The sequence below is a fragment of the Myotis davidii genome, unplaced genomic scaffold, assembly GCF_000327345.1.
Source record: "Myotis davidii unplaced genomic scaffold, ASM32734v1 scaffold147, whole genome shotgun sequence".
Classification (NCBI taxonomy): Eukaryota; Metazoa; Chordata; class Mammalia; order Chiroptera; family Vespertilionidae; genus Myotis; species Myotis davidii.
In genome coordinates this window covers 8109191-8125464 of record NW_006383010.1, presented here as the reverse complement: position 1 = coordinate 8125464, position 16274 = coordinate 8109191, and the positions used below count along the sequence as shown (strand labels likewise).

Sequence of the window (16274 nt, the reverse complement as noted above, 5' to 3'; positions counted from 1 at the left end):
AAAGACAGTGCTTTTGAAATTCAGAACTGATAAAGAAAAAAAGAACTTTACCATGGAATCTACTAGATAGAGTTTTCAAAATAATGCCGCCACTCTGGTATTTTTAGCTATTGCTCTTGACACTTCACAAGTATCCCAACTTTTTGTGTGCTATTGGGTTCTCAGGTTTTACTTGAGACAAAAGTAACAATTCAAAAGTACATATATGTCATGCACCAAAATGGGATTCAGAAGAACAAGATTTGCATTTCAGAACTTTGAAGTAATTTTCCTTGATGGACATGATCTAACTGTTTTAAGAAGATTTAGGATTTTGCCAACTTACCCTGGTCAGAAGCTCATTCATTTCTGTCACCAGTGTATTCAGATTGCCCTCTGACAACTGAATGAGCCTCTCTGGAGCCCTCTGAGGTGAGAGCAAGTGCTGAAAAAGATTTCATTCATTTACACATTTTAGTAAATGCTTTTCCAGTGATCATGAGCTTGAACATTTAACAGTACATTTCCCTTTATATACAAAAAACGTAGCCTTCTCACCTTTGAAGCAAAGAGAAAGAAACTATTTCAATTGAGCATGTATATGTGTAGAATGTTTTGGCAAATACTACAAATTGAAGTAATTTACTGAGAAATTACTATGTTTCAGGCTTTTTATTTGTTGTTGTTCCCTTCACTTAATTCTTATTCCAGTTCTATGATGTAAGTGTTATTTCATTTTGTGTAGGAGGAAACTGTAGTTTGAAGAGAGTTAAAAACTTACACAAGATCACATAGCCAGTAAAGGGGAGAGTCAAGATGAAGGCTGAATTTTTAAAGCTCACATTTCAATCAACCAAGAATCCATTTACAGGTTAAAAAGGGGATGGGAGTCCTTGACCAAGGGAACTGGCCAGCCACTGACTAACTGGCCTGACCTGAGTGTTGGAGGAGCTGGCCTGGCTCTCACAACAAGGCCATTTTCTTCTCCCATTGAACATAATCAATCTCATAAGATGCTAGCATTAGACAGGGGCACTCTGTGACAGTGATGAATGAAACAAAATAAGACCACTCCATAATCTTGTCTAAGCACAGACAAAACCGTGGTCTCTGTACAGACCACAGAAGTACCCAAATCCCACTTGCTGGCTGATGTGAGTGACCACTGCCCCCTTTCTGATCAGAGCTTTAGCCTCCCTTTGTTCTTCCCTTCTTCTAGATAAGATTCATTAGAATACTCAAGTATGGGATTACTCCCACTTCTTAATAGCCCCCAATCCAGCACAGTCCTACTTCCTTGAACCTGCCCCAAATTGCCTGGCACAAACCCTAGTACTACTAATAATTAAATAATACTAAGTTATTTCTAATGCCTTCTTATTGAGATACCGCAAATTTCCTATGGTGTGCAGTATCCCTTGTTGCAAAGAATTAGTAAACCCAGGTTTGGACCATAAAATGTGCATTTTGGGTAGTCTCTGGCTGGAACCCAGGGAGCATTAACACAGTTAAAGGAACCAAACAAAGGCGGTAAATAGCTTGCTTAAGGTTTAAAAATATCAAAATGGGATCCCAAGTATCCAGATAATAAGTGGATTATGGAAGAAGAACTCAAACACAGAATCAAGAAAGATTGGAATTTAAGGAAAATCAAGGTCATTTTGACCAACACCCAGCCTTAAGGAAGTAGCTAACTAAATCCCCTGGCTTAGATCATGGCTGCAAATTAAGATCCTCATAGGGCCCTTTAGTACTTCATCCATGGCTTAAGTATTATTTTTTAAAAATTATTTATTTGCTTTTCTAGTTTAATGTTCTTTGTATTCACTCCATGTATAAGAAAAATAACTGGTGAGCATCTTCTCTATTAAAACTCTTCCCATTTCCTGAATACTGGGCCACCAAGGTAAACTCAGATCCCTCTGCCTGGCTTTCAAGGTTGTCCTTTATATCAACATGCCCCACTCGTCTTAAGCATTATCTTTTATTGGTAGGCCTGACTTCTAATGTCTGTCTTACAGGCTTTGCTAATTCACACTGTCTCTGCTTATGTGGCTCTCTCAAATTAGGTGGCAAGAGTTTGTATGGGCCTGGGGTCAGAGAGACCTCACCTATGGTGGAATGAGTTCCCCCAAGTGAGTTATTTTCTCTCTGAAATTTGCAAAGGTGGCTTCCTTCTCACTAAAGTAATACAGCCTCCATTCAAATCCAAGCTCTATGCCTACTGGCCATGTGACCTTGGGTCTCACATGTAACTTCTCTGGGCCTCAGTTTCCCTACTTGAAAAAAGTGTAGATGATATAGTCCTCCTTTCCTACTTCTTAGAGTTTCTTTAAGATTTATGTATAATATGACCAGCAAGTCTGGTCAATTGCCTACTACAGAGATATTTGTCAATAAATGTTAGTTATTCTTGCTATCATTGTTATCGGTTCCTTCTTCTGGAAAACAGGGATAACATTTACCTTAAAGGCCATGATCTAAATTGAAAAACACATTCCCTAAAAGAGACTCTGTCAGTGCCTACTAAATTAATCTTACATTTTTCCCTCCAGTCCTCACCAATATTCCTCTGCCTATTAAAATTATGTCTATGCTTCATTTTCCAACATAAATTACACTCTCATTAATAATGCATTCCCTGGTTACTCTGAATCTTACCCATTTTGCCAATCTTTGTACTCTAGTGTATGTTAAATTTTTATTAAGGACATGTTAATTATGTACTTTTGCTAATTGTTTCATTATATTGGTTAATTATTTTTTTAAAACCATAGACTCTAAGCTTCTTGAGAACATTATAGGAGTCATGAAACCCCCAGGGAACCAAGTGCAGTACTCAAAAAATATCTGATAATTGACCAAACGTGTATATGGAGTCCCCTTTCATTCATTTTTTTCATCAGATGAACCTCAATTTCCTTAACATTTTATTTCTCCTATTCCATTAAATACTGAAAGTTTTAATGACGTTTTAGAATAGTGTTTTTCAAATTAGTTCTTATTGAAGTACTTTCAAAGGTCTACCTGTTCTCTAGCACAAAGTTTTAATCTTATGTTTTCATTTTGATATGAAACTGAAATGTAAGGATTTCTGGAACCCAGGCTGGGTACCTGAGAGATGAAGGACCACTTGACCTCAGTGCCTACATTTGCATGCATGGTCAATCATATGGCAGACTGAGCACATAAACCATTCGGACTTGTCAAGTGATGCCAAGTGCCATTTTAGGAGCCCATGCAAGGGGCTCTCCAGTTCAAATTGTGGGAAGGTGGGAGGGAGCCGTGGTTACTGCATGATGTGTGCTGATGTGGAAGCAGTCTGCATGATCTTGTTGCCTGCAGCAACTTGCTTTTAGTAAAAATTATCTGTTATTTTATATTAATGCTTTTAATTTGAATTTTATTGGCTTTTGAGGCGTTTGTAAGACTTAGTGTGTTTTGTATTATGGAGCTATAAGTATAAGGCATTCATAACTGATTTTATGTTTGCACATATTTAAGAAACATAATAAAAGTAATTTAAGCCAAACACTGGGGGAACATGCACCTCTTTTCCTTAACAGTAATTTGTGTATTCTAGTTCTCAGGTTTGAAAAACACTGGTTAAGACAGCTTCTGCATGTCCCTAACAGCTGCTTGCCTCGATTCAAGGTAATGGAAAGAACATTTACCAATTATATCGCGGCTTCTGTCATCTTTTCCCGGCTCTTGCTGTTCCCACTCCAACCTACCTTTAGTTCCTGGGTCCTATTTTCCAGATCGTACAGCATCTTGTATGGAGCAGGCAGCGGGCCAGTGAGGTTGATGCTCGTGGCCATCTGCTCCAGACGAGCCAAGTCGCCGAGAAGAAGGCCCGTGCATTCATCGCCACAAACTGCAAAAGGGAAGGAATGGAGACGATTTACTTCTGCGAAGTGTCACAGGCAGATGTTCCGAGATTTCAGCTCTGAAATATGTTATGGCCCAAGTATAATTCTGTGAAAGATGATGCTACTCATCTCAGATAATTAACACTTTCGAATGAATGACTGTTGAAAAAAGATAAAAAGAACAACAAATGAGCAAACATACCTGCCGCCCAGAACCTGATAGAAACTGAGGAACCAAATGGATTTTGAGGAAAACAAGTGCATTGCAGAAGCATTAAAGGAGAAGTAAGATTTGAAATATAACATGATAATGCCCCAGAAATTTCCACAAGAACAATCTAGAGAAAATCTGTAATGAGGGAGTAAAAATGCTTGCAAATGTATGAGACACTACATTAGACTTCACTGTGGAGTATCTATAGCAATTGGGTCTCCACATGCTTCATGTATTACATATCCAAAAACTGTATAAATTGCTAGCTTGACATAAATCGAGAAGAGTTTTTTTTAATGCAAAAGAAAGAATTTTTATTTTTATAATTTCCATTTCCCCCTCATAATGATACTTATTTACCTATTTACTTTTCTTTTTTGCCAACCCTTTCTCTTCATCTTTCAGCACATTACTGCCCATGATCAGATGCAGCCCCACAAATATCTACTTTGATGATTAACCTAATTCAGTCTGGTAGATAAATAATTGCTAAGGGACAGAAAAAATTATAAGTACCAAGAGTGCTAATGTTCTGCTCATAATGTTTTCAAGGATTAGAAAGGGGGACTCTTCAAATTTGGTGATTGTGGAACGAGCCTAGTGGTAGAGTTGGTGGAGAGAAAAAATAGATTGCTTCTTCATTATCAAGTTAATCTCTTAAAATAGTATAATTTATAAAAATAAAAATAAAATATATTGATTCTTCTGGAGAATTTAAAATTATACATATTCAGTTTCAACATAGTTCAAAAAGTTTATTTTACTCCTCACCTGCCATATTCATATTCTACATTCATGTAAATAATTATAACTTCTAACTTATATTCTATAGATAGAAGTCTCAAAACTACACAAATGTTAGGTGAGAGAAAAATACATAGTAGATAATATGGATATTTGGAGCAGCTTTGGATCATGCCCAAAACTGTCAAGAATTCAATTAGTTCTCTAAACAGCACTCCCCTGAGCTGCCTAATGGAGAGAAAACCATTAACGGAAGCTTGTAAACAAAGAGAAGCAGTACAGAGGGTGATTTTTTTTTACAGTACAGCAGTTAGAGGTGAGTTACGACACCTCTTCTTAGGGATTAAACTGCCCCAGCAGGGCTTTCAATAAACGACATCCTTACAGGTGACACCTGCATCTGTGGAGCATCACCTGCAGGGACTTTGCAAGCTCCTGGGCCTTGCAAGCAAGGGGCATTGGAGGCAGGAGCTGGAGTCTGGAATGAGGGCTGCACCTCTTCCTCTTCTAACCAGAATGAAAGAGAATTTGCTCTGCATGGGAAGTGAGTGAAAGGAAGAGAGCACTGTGGCTCCACACTCTCAGGTCAAAGCAAGTGCTTGAGAAGCCTCAACAGACCTGTCTACATGAAACAATTATACAAACACAACCTGGAACACAGTTAGGTGCCAAGTTGACTTGGTCTAAATACCAGGACACAGTCTGGTTCTCAAACTGAAGTGGGTCGCGGCATCATCTGAAAGACCTTCTGAAATCACGGAAGGCTGGCCCACACCTCAGGGTTTCTTACTCAAGGCCAATGAATCACCTGGTTTCTGATTCTCCGAGGGAGAATGTACTTTTCTAACAAGCTCGCAGGTGACTACTGACACTTCTGATCCACGCACCACACTTGCAGGAGCAACCCGGTCAGCAGTATTGGCATCACCATGGAAATTATTACAAATGGATCATCTTGGACCCACCCTTGGACCCTCTAACGCCCCCCAAACAAACATCTTGGACCCACCATCAGAATCTGCATTTTAGAAGCAGGCCCATGTGGTATGTGCACTGCTGTAGGTCAGTGGTTCTCAAGTTGGGCTGCACATTAGAGTGATCTGAGGATTGATAAAATAGGTAAATCCCCTTCTCACCTTTGGAGAATCTGATTTGATGGGTCTGTGGTAAGGCCCAGGCATCTGCATTTTTTAAAGATTCCAGATGATTCTATCATGGCGCCAGTGTTTAGAACTACTGAACCAGGCGACAAACTTTAGGGGTGTACACTCTAATCCTAGAGGGAGCAAGGATTTGGAAGACATCATCTTGCCTGCTGCCTCCTCTACTTAGAACACTTCTCCCCCCATCTTCCCCTACGGGGCTCTTGGGTATTTAGGTCAAGTGCTCAGGAGTTACTTCCTCAGAGGGGAAGGCCGTGATGACTCTGCGATTACTGTCCCCACCAATCCTACAGCATTCCTTTTGTCTTGTTACCTTAACACTCATGTGTGTGGGGGCCATCTTACTACTTTATTTATTGTTTCTCCCTCACTAGAGGAGGGACCTTCATTATCTTTGATCATAGCACCTAGGGCAGTGATGGCGAACCTTTTGAGCTCCACGTGTCAGCATTTTGAAAAACCCTAACTTAACTCTGGTGCCATGTCACATATAGAAATTTGTTGATATTTGCAACCATAGTAAAACAAATATTTATATTTTTGATATTTATTTTATATATTTAAATGCCATTTAACAAAGAAAAATCAACCAAAAAATGAGTTCGTGTGTCACCTCTGACACGCATGTCATAGGTTCGCCATCACTGACCTAGGGAATGGTCTTCCATATAGTAAACAATTAATAAATAGCTTTTTACTAATATCATTGTGAAAGAAGAGCAGGCAATATTTTGGGGGCATACCACCAAGGAGTTAGAAGAAAAGAATTGAGAGAGGGAGAAGGAGAGTAGGAGGGAGAGAGAGGCCAAATAGGAAATGTCTGAAAGCGAGAACCCAATGATCAGTGGTAGGAAATAGGGAATCACACAGATGTGTGAGTAACAGAACAGGGTAAGAACATGGTTAGAGAGATTAAAAGGCAGAGACCGGCTGCTGTCAGTGAGGTGACTGTTAAAATATCTTCATGAGGTGATTCGGTTATGACCCAGAAAAGAGTTATTGGAATGCAGGGGTGGAGGGGAAGCAAAGAGATACAAAACATTATCAAGAAAGAAACAACAAAGAAGGGTTATGAACAGATAGAGGCGGTGCTCATTTCTGGGAGCAGTAAAAATGACCATGTCTTTGCTGCGCCTCCGACTAAGAGGTAGAGTCTATTTGCCTCCCCTGAACCTGGGTTGGCTCTACGACTCACTCTGACTCACAGTGTGTGACTCCAGAGCCTCAGCGTCAAGGGGCTTTGCACTTTCTATACCCACATTCCTGGCTCCCTGCTGCCTTGTCAACAATCCCAGATTAGCCTCCTTGAGGAAGAGAGGCAGCTTGATCTTGAGAAAGGCAGGCCAAACCACTCCAGCTGAGGCCCCGTCATGTGCCTGAGGCCATCTGGGACTCCCATCTGGGACTCCTCAGGCATGACAACAGAAGAACCATCCAATGGAGCCCAACCCAAATTGCCAGCTATAGAATCTGAGGATATACACAGTGCTATGTTAGGCTATTGGATTTTGGAGTGGGACTGTAGAGAATTGATAGCCCTTCCCAAATTTTGTATGTATGATCTAGAGCAGGGGCCCTCAAACTTTTTAAACAGGGGGCCAGTTCACTGTCCCTCAGACCATTGGAGGGCCAGACTACAGTTTTAAAAAAAAACTATGAACAAATTCCTATGCACACAGCGGCGGCAAAAACACCCGGCGGGCTGGATAAATGTTTTCGGCGGGCCGCATGTGGCCCGCGGGCCATAGTTTTGAGGACCCCTGATCTAGAGTGTAAATTCAGAACAGAAACTAAAAAGGAGTATTAGTTACAAATTCTAGTTATATTAAAAGTTATGAAGAATGTGAAATGTCCTTTCCCACTGAGTCCAAGTTCATCATTGTTTTAAAAGTCCCAGTTAATTTCTAGTGAAAATGTATTTTGGGCAGATATTCCCAGGAGGTAAGTAAGCAAATGCCCTTTTTTCAATTTCATTATCTTGAAAGATGCTTGATACTATCTCACCATGCTTTTAAGGGCCCCGTGTTCTTCAGAAATCTTTTGCTAGTTCATTTTCTAATTTATCATAATTTATAACCTACCTATTTCAAAGAAGGAATTGAGTCAGCTCATTGATCATGGTATGGCTAGAGGCTCCTTATGATGGTTCCAAAATTTTCCAGGGAAAAGCTTTCTCAGTTTTTATTTCACACAAGAAGAAATCAGGGACTGTAATGCAGAACTCGATCTGATTTACTGTAATATACTATAGAGTAAATTGGTGAAAGAGAATGCCAAGAGGCATAATGAATGCTAATTTTTTCTCTCATTGATTCTACCCCCTGCCCATCTGTTTTGGTTTCTCATCTTCAGTTGTGAAATGAAAATGTATTTAATTGCTCTTTCAAGGACTCATAGATTCCATTTTATGTCTCTGTGTCCAAAGGTCTATTATTAGCCCATGTCTTATGGTCTCTGCACTTGCTTTTTGGGGAGCAAAGTGCAAGCACATTTCCATCAGTGAAGGGTAAGTTTTATATATGCTCCAAGTCTTATTCTAACATCTGTCCAAAGGGGTCAGAAAGACTTATGAACATGACAGCCACAGGGATTTTTTCAAAGCTTCTGGATAAGTCTAGTGCAGTTAGAAGATAAGCACATGGAGAAATGTGCCCTTTACATAATGACTTGCTACTTTGTTCTGACACAAAATATTTTACTTACACCACAAGCTACTTTTATTTGCCCTCAAAAAGTCTGAAATGTCTGGCAACAAACACTGGAAATGGGATGCAAATGAAAACCACATTTAATTCACTATGATAGAGAGACATGGAATATTCACATTATGTAAAAGAGCATATTTTCATAAGGGTGCAATAACTGTTCAACATAAATTAACACCCATTTAATAATCAGGACCCTCTAACGCCCCCCAAACAAACATCTTTAAACCATTCTCCTCCTGAGCAATAGAAATTAGATTTATAAAGTGAGATCCTTCCTAAAATGCATGGGAGCAAAAGCAAATATTTCAAGACTATGATTATATTTTACACGACTAAATGTTTCTGAGACTTTGCCTATAAAAGTGTCAGGATAAATTTGTATCTAATATTAACAAATGCAGTACTAAATTCAGACCGTTATAGCTGGGCACATGGAAGGGGGAAATAATGCTGCTGATATTACCCATCTTTCTGTTAGCAATTAGTACGAAATACTGCACTTCTACCAGAGTCCCCATGCATAGTAAGTACTGGCTTACTGTCACAAAAATTCACATGCTACACCCAATCCAAAGAAGCTGAAATGAGTGCACTGAGTACTTTTGAAAAGGCCAAACCTATTAACCAATTTTAGTCAAATATACATAATTTGTCTGCTCTAATCAAGTAGGGATGAGTAAATATACATTTCCAACAAAAGATAAAATTTGTGTTAATATTCATATTTTAAACTCTTCCACATTAAGGGCATTGATAGTTCTTTGAATATGATTTGTATTTCTATCTTTTCCCTTTCAAAAAGAAACCTTTAGATTAGCATGAATGTAGAGCTTATTATTATATATAAATAAACAGCTTCTAAAATAAAAAAAAATTGGTTTTAAACTGATTGTTATTTCTTTGAATAGAGAGAAATGTATTTTGTAAGCTTTAGGTGAGGCTGGTGAATTTATTCATGTACCAAGTTATGATATATGTATAATATAAATTTGTGTGGTTTAATTTTATATAAACATTATTTAATATCTATGTTAAACAATATTCTGTACATAAATACATACAAAAAACAAGTTCAATATGGTTCTATTATGGTGTAAGTTTTCAGAAAAATAGAAACTTTGGTAATACTATAATAATGGGGAAGCAGCTTCTATATTCACTACATGGAAGACAATATGTTGTGTCTTGTCATCATTATCTAATGTTAATAGCAATTTTATGAAGTACTATCAATGTCTTCATTTTAAAGATGAGAAAAATAGTCATAATCAGGGTATTTAGGAATCTAAAAATATAAACTTGAAGAGGTGAGAAATGTAAGGCAGTCATAAAAGAGGTTTTCAGTGACTTGAAGAATCTAGAATTAGAGATAATTATAGAAAATCAAAATTCAGCCTAACCTAAACATTTCATCAGAGGCTGATGGGCTGCATAGAATATTATGCTTTTGAAAAAAAATGATCAAATGAGATAATAATGTCTAGAATTTTTGAGCATCTATTATGTTTAGATACTTTACATACATGATGTATTTTATTTCCATTTTATAGATTATTAAATGAGGTTCAGAAACGTTAGGTCATGTCACACAATGTCTACATGGCCTGCCAGGCTTCAAGCCAACTAGAGCCTTCAAACAGCATGTTTCCTCACATCAGAAAAGGAGATGATCACACTATCTTACTTATAAGATTGCTTCTGACTTTAAAATCATGTAACTCTATTGTTCTGTGAGGTCAATAAACTTCTTGCATCTAGCAGAGTGAAAAATGTAATCAAATGACGTTTACTCTTGCCTGGCAGGCGTGGCTCAGTGGTTGAGTGTCGACCTATGAACTAGGAGGTCACAGTTCAATTCCTGGTCAGGGCATATGCCCCTGCTGTGGGCTCCATTCCCAGTGTGGGGCATGCAGGAAGCAGCTGATCAATGATTCTCTCTCATCATTGATGTTTCTATCTCTCTCTCCCTCTCCCTCTCTGAAATTAATAAAAATATATTTAAAAATATACATGTATATTAAAAAATGGAGTTTACTTTCAAAGTAAAGTCTGACTGAAAATAAAGGAAGTTGTGATCATCCTCCTCTATATGACAATTCAATCACACAACTCCTTAAGTCCATTAATAGAACAGCTTTCTCAATGCGTTAGACAAACCGCTGAGTCTAATCGCTAATAACCAGGAAAATCATCTAGATTCAGAGTATTTGCTCTTCTACAATGTTGTTAGCCTGGACCTATACTAAGGAGGTTGACAATAAGAAACTTAAAACATCTTTTACTGACAAAACAGATGCAGAGAAGGTACAAACAGGGTGAACAGAAGCTGCTTTTATCGCTTCTCTGATGCCTGGATTTGAACAATACACAGGGTTTTGAGTTGTAGCAAAAGTGATTAGACATAGTGGCCTTGGAATAGGCACTAGTACTTGGGGATTAAGTGGGGACAAAGGAAGATTGGCATTTAGGGGCCAGGACAGAGGTGATCACATGTCCAAAGCATAGCTCACTAAGTAGCATCTGGAGATCAGATGATCTTTTTTGTCATTTTTTATTATAGGAAATGCCATTTTCTTTAAATGATGAACCACATTCCATTATTTTGCTCCTGTTCTCATATATATATGGAACAATAACTGCTATTATAAGAGTGCAGCACTGGTTAATGATAATATATAAGGGCCTGCATTATTGTAATAAGATCACTGGTGGCAACTGGCTATTAATAATAATAATCTTGACTGTGTCTCTGCAAATTAGTATCAAATTTGGATAAAACTTCAGACCTCAGGATTCACCAAGTGGCTGGAAGGTGCTATTTTACAGAGTTTTGTTTTGTTGTGTGTTTTTTTAATCCTCACCCGAGAACATTTTTTCCATTGATTTTTAGAGAGAGTGGAAGGGAGAGGGAAATACCAATGTGAGAGAGAAACATTCTCACATCAATTGGTTGCCTCCCACATGGCCCCGAACAGGGCCGGGAGCCTGCAACCAAGGTACATGCCCTTGACCGGGATCAAACCCAGGACCCTTCAGTCCTCAGGCCAACGCTCTATCCATGGAGCCAAATCAGCTAGGGCTTTTAAATAGAGCTTTTATAGGTGCATTACCACATTTAGCTAGGTCTACCTTAGATTTCAGGTAAAAAACGCCATGATTGCTTTTGCAACATTGGAAAGCAAAACGATATCTTAAATATTATATTTGAGATGATTATACATAAAAAGCTGATATATTCCTAATATTTCATATACAATGAATAAAATAGAAAGCACCAATTTGGCATTTATAAAATGCTATTTTAGGTACTCTTTATGGAATAACATCTTGCCAACAGCTACTAATTTTAATTTCTGTTCTCCAAGAGAGCAATGTATTTTACTATGCCACTCATAACCTATTTTAAACATCTTGTGAGTTCTGTGTTAATTACTAGTCTGCAGAAAATTGGACATGAACAAAGCCAAGTTTTGTGTTTCACAATATAAAACTTTAGTATTAAGTAAATAATAGCGTGCTCATTTTCCAATTTCAGAGAGGCAGGCAGTTGTCCTCATTTTAGAAAATGATATGTAAATTATGAATCAGAGTTGAAAGAGGGGATTGGATTAATATTAACCTAACTTACTAGGAAGAAGTCCTGACTCAGGAAGTTGAATAATATCTATTCAGAAATCACCAACATGCATAAGGATGTTCACACTATAGAGCTCTTTCAAATTATTCCTTTTAGAAAACAACGGAAGGCATTGAAGGGAATGTGAGCACCAGCTATTGTATCTTTTCACCTGCCTGGAAGGTAGGACTTCACTTAATATCTGATGAATAAGGTTTTGTTATCACTACCATATTGACATTATATATATATATATTTAAATTTTTCACTTTTTAGTCCATTTTATCTTTATTCTTCATTGAGGTAACACGGGCTCTAAGCTCAGAACCAGCTTCTCTCAGAAGACATTTCTCTTATTAGAAAAATATTTCCTTGTCTGAGCCAGGCTACCTCCATCCTCTCCCACCCCTGGGCCTCAGAAAATTCCTCTATAATCAATCACATGCTGCAAAACAGGCCCTGCAGGTAAAATGTGCGAGGTGAATCCATTCTTTGGTGTCTTGCTCTAATCTAGCTAATGGATAGAGAAAGGTATTAAAAAGTATTACGAAGAGAACTGAGGATAAATCAGAGTTATGTCCTCACTTGTGTCTTGTTTTATTATCTCATTTCAAAACTAGAACCATAACTGAGATCTGGGAAAGGCCAACATATTAGAATCATGGCATTTTTTTCCACAATAGGAGAAATTGTATAAGAGGAGAAAAAAATATTTGAAGATACTCTATGTAGCATTGCCTATAGTTAAGCTAATGCAGGGGTAAAGATAACACGTTCCTAGAAATAAATGGAAATCACTATTTAAGAGCAGAATAAGGAAAATCTATACATCATTTATACAGTGAAAATATTTTTATAAGTATTTTATAAATATAAGAGAAATATTGTATTTATTTGTGAAATACTTGTAAAGACTTTAGAAAAGGTATCTAGATATTTAAAACACCCTCCAGAAGAATATTAAAACTTTTCTGGACATAGCAACTGAATTGAATGTCATGTATAGCAGTTGGAAATACATTGTCCTATGGGACAAAAATAGTGCAAATGAACATTATCAGGCTGGTATAACTTCATAATTGGAAGGTTGGCACTTTATTATTTTCATATGGGCCACTGGGAGATTTAAAATCGACAGATGTGATGGGGGGGAAATTGAGTTGAGTTTTTTTTTTACTGTAAATTTATTTAAATGTTTATAAAATACTGATCATCAACAGAATAAGAACTTAGAGCCATTGCTATTGATGGGCAGAATGACAACTCCCTTTAAAAGAAATGTTCAGAAAATAATCCCATTATTTTATCGCTCACAGATTTTTAATATGTGTTATGTAATTTTTTGTGCTTCACATTGAATGTGATCATTTTCTTTTAAGTTTACTTCTGGATAATTAGTAAAATTGATGATTTCAAATTAAAAGACTGTTTAGTGTTTACATTAGGAGATAATCAATTATCTAATTAAATAAATCTACGTTAACTTAACTTGGAAACAATATTAAACTAGCTGGATTATGTTGGAAGTCCACTTAAATTATCTTTAAAATATACAATTATACTTGAGAAAATATATCATGAACTGAATATAATAATGTAAATGTCTATTACATTTAATCTCTCCCAAAAAACTTGACATTTATTTTATTTTAAATGTAATATATTTTCATTAAAGATGTTTGAAATACATAGAAAAATAATTTTAAAATCTATATTCCCAAACACATCCAGCCTCTACTTGTACGCGTATTGTTAAAGCCATCCTTAGTTTTTGAGGTATTGCTTACAAAACTAGAGCACAAAAATTCTAATTAAGATGCCATTAAGAGTTAGACACACATATGTTAAAACTAGAAATATTAGCATGCATAAATACATTAAAATAGCTAACTGCTGAAATATTTTATATTTCTCTTTGTTAGAAAGAATTAAGACCGCTAATGTAAACTCCTTCAAGGAAAAGAATACTGTAACATAACAGTCCCTCTCTGAATTTATGCGACCTATTTTAGATTAGAATTTGTAGAAGATCCAATAATTATATAGCTATTGATATTTGATGTACTTTCAATACAGCGTTACTGAATCCAGAAGCAGATGGAAAAAAAAATAAGAGAAAGAGCGAGCCAACTGCTCTTCATTTATTGTACACGAGAATAAAAACACTCAAGTTCACGGCCAATGCTTCCAGGTTCTGCAGTGCAAGAGGAAGTTACGAAGCAGTAAGCCCCTGGATTTCTGTGAAAGCTCGGAAAGGAAAAGTCCGTTGTAATTCAAGGCTAAAAGTGTTTGTCCAGCCAATTATAAAACCAGGAAGATTTAATAAATTCAGATCTTTAATCACAAAGACAATGCCAACTCTGAGGTGGACAAAATAATAGTAAAATCTGCCTCCAGAAACGTTGTTGCAGGTCTTCAAAGAACTGACTAAAGCATGCGGAGGCTCTTCCCAGCTGGCCTTGGCTCAGCAGGATGGAGTAAAAAGCAGGCAAACAGCAGAAGGCTTACAGACAGTGTCAGGAAGAATGAAGCACTAGCTATTGCAAAAAAAAAAAAAAGTCTCTCACTGGAAATGAGACAGAAACGGAGCCAGCCCTAACAGCTAAGTTAGTATACGTACAGATGCACTCCGTGCCCTCTCGTGCATGCCAGTGCTCGCAGCCATCACACTTCGGCCCCGTGGCTCCAGGTCGGCACGTGCAGAGCCCCGTGACAGGATCACAGGGGACAGGCATCGAGCCATGGGGGTCACACTCACATTCTTGGCAGGAGCCTCCGGGGCTACTTGGGCTGCCAGTATAGCCGGGGGCACACCTGGATTGAAACGGTGACAAAGTAAAGGGGATTAATGATTTCATGTCTCTAAATTGCTGTTGTGCGTGTTGTTTTCAATGAAACAAAACTGATGGCAAGAGTCAATAGATCAGGGGTCAGCAAACTTTTCCTATAAAGAGCCAGATAATAAACATTTTAAGCTTTGCTGGTCAAGAGACAACAATCAAAATCATGTAGTAAGAGAGAAAAAAAATCCCAAATGTTTTTTGTTGTTGTTGTTGATAGATATAATAATAATAAAAATAATTGGTACAAATTATTTTATAATAACAATCTAGTAAGTAAAACTAATCTACTAGTGTAAAGAAAGAAATTCTTGTTGAGGTATCAAATTCACTTAACTAGGGTTCAAATTTAGTGCTTCCTATCATCAGATTGATTTGTAAATGTTGGCTTGCAACAACCATTTCATAGCTTGAATGCCATACAGAATCACAAAACGGTCTGAGTCCTGTGCACTATAGTTTGCCCATCACTATTCTAGATCATCAACTATTTTTTAAAGCCTTGTTTTTCAAAAATTATAAATAAATAAGGTTATATATCGACTCCTGGCCTTTCCCAGGCTCCTGCATTTTAGATGTCAAATGACTGAATCATTCAACCTGAGACAGGCTGAGACCCTTGGATGAATAGGAAGGTCCTTCAGTTACTTCTTGAGTCTCTCCCAGGTCAGATGAAGGTTTCCCATCTGGTACTCCCCAAACCAATGCGTTTGTGCCTGAGCCAGTCAATGCCAGCCAACGGCGGGAATCTGGAGAAAGGAGAGATCTATTCTGAACCCAGCGCTCTGCAAGCCAGACCCCAGCAGCGCTTAGGGGGGCCATACTCTCTGTCAGTGTGTGCTGCCTTGATGCCTCAAGCTCCCGCCCTCTCCCTTTGACCTGTCACCCAGTTTTTAGCAAACCTCTTCCCTTTTGAATCTGTTTAACCTCCTCTCTTGATTTATACCCCAAAGAGGGGACAAGAACCCCTCCACTGGTGCCAAACCCATGATTTTATTGAGTGACAAGAAGCAAGTTAAGGGACAATAAACTAGGTCTTTTATTTAATTCTATTGCTCTTTCCTTTCACAAGATGAATTATTCATTGTGTGTCCATGGAAGTGGGCTAATGTTGTATAAATAAAATACATAACATCTA

General features: G+C 37.6%; 1 protein-coding gene across 2 annotated transcripts in view; it reads right to left on the bottom strand.

Moving 5' to 3' along the window:
• LAMA2 (laminin subunit alpha 2) overlaps positions 1–16274 on the bottom strand; it is a 491338-nt gene that overhangs the window by 136958 nt on the left and 338106 nt on the right. For both annotated transcript variants that reach the window (XM_015557822.1, XM_015557823.1), the window contains exons 32-34: positions 14917–15110; positions 3714–3856; positions 326–424 (exon numbers count right to left, since the gene is read on the bottom strand). In XM_015557822.1, coding sequence (XP_015413308.1) covers positions 326–424; positions 3714–3856; positions 14917–15110 — 436 coding nt within the window. The remainder of the gene's footprint in view (positions 1–325; positions 425–3713; positions 3857–14916; positions 15111–16274) is intronic.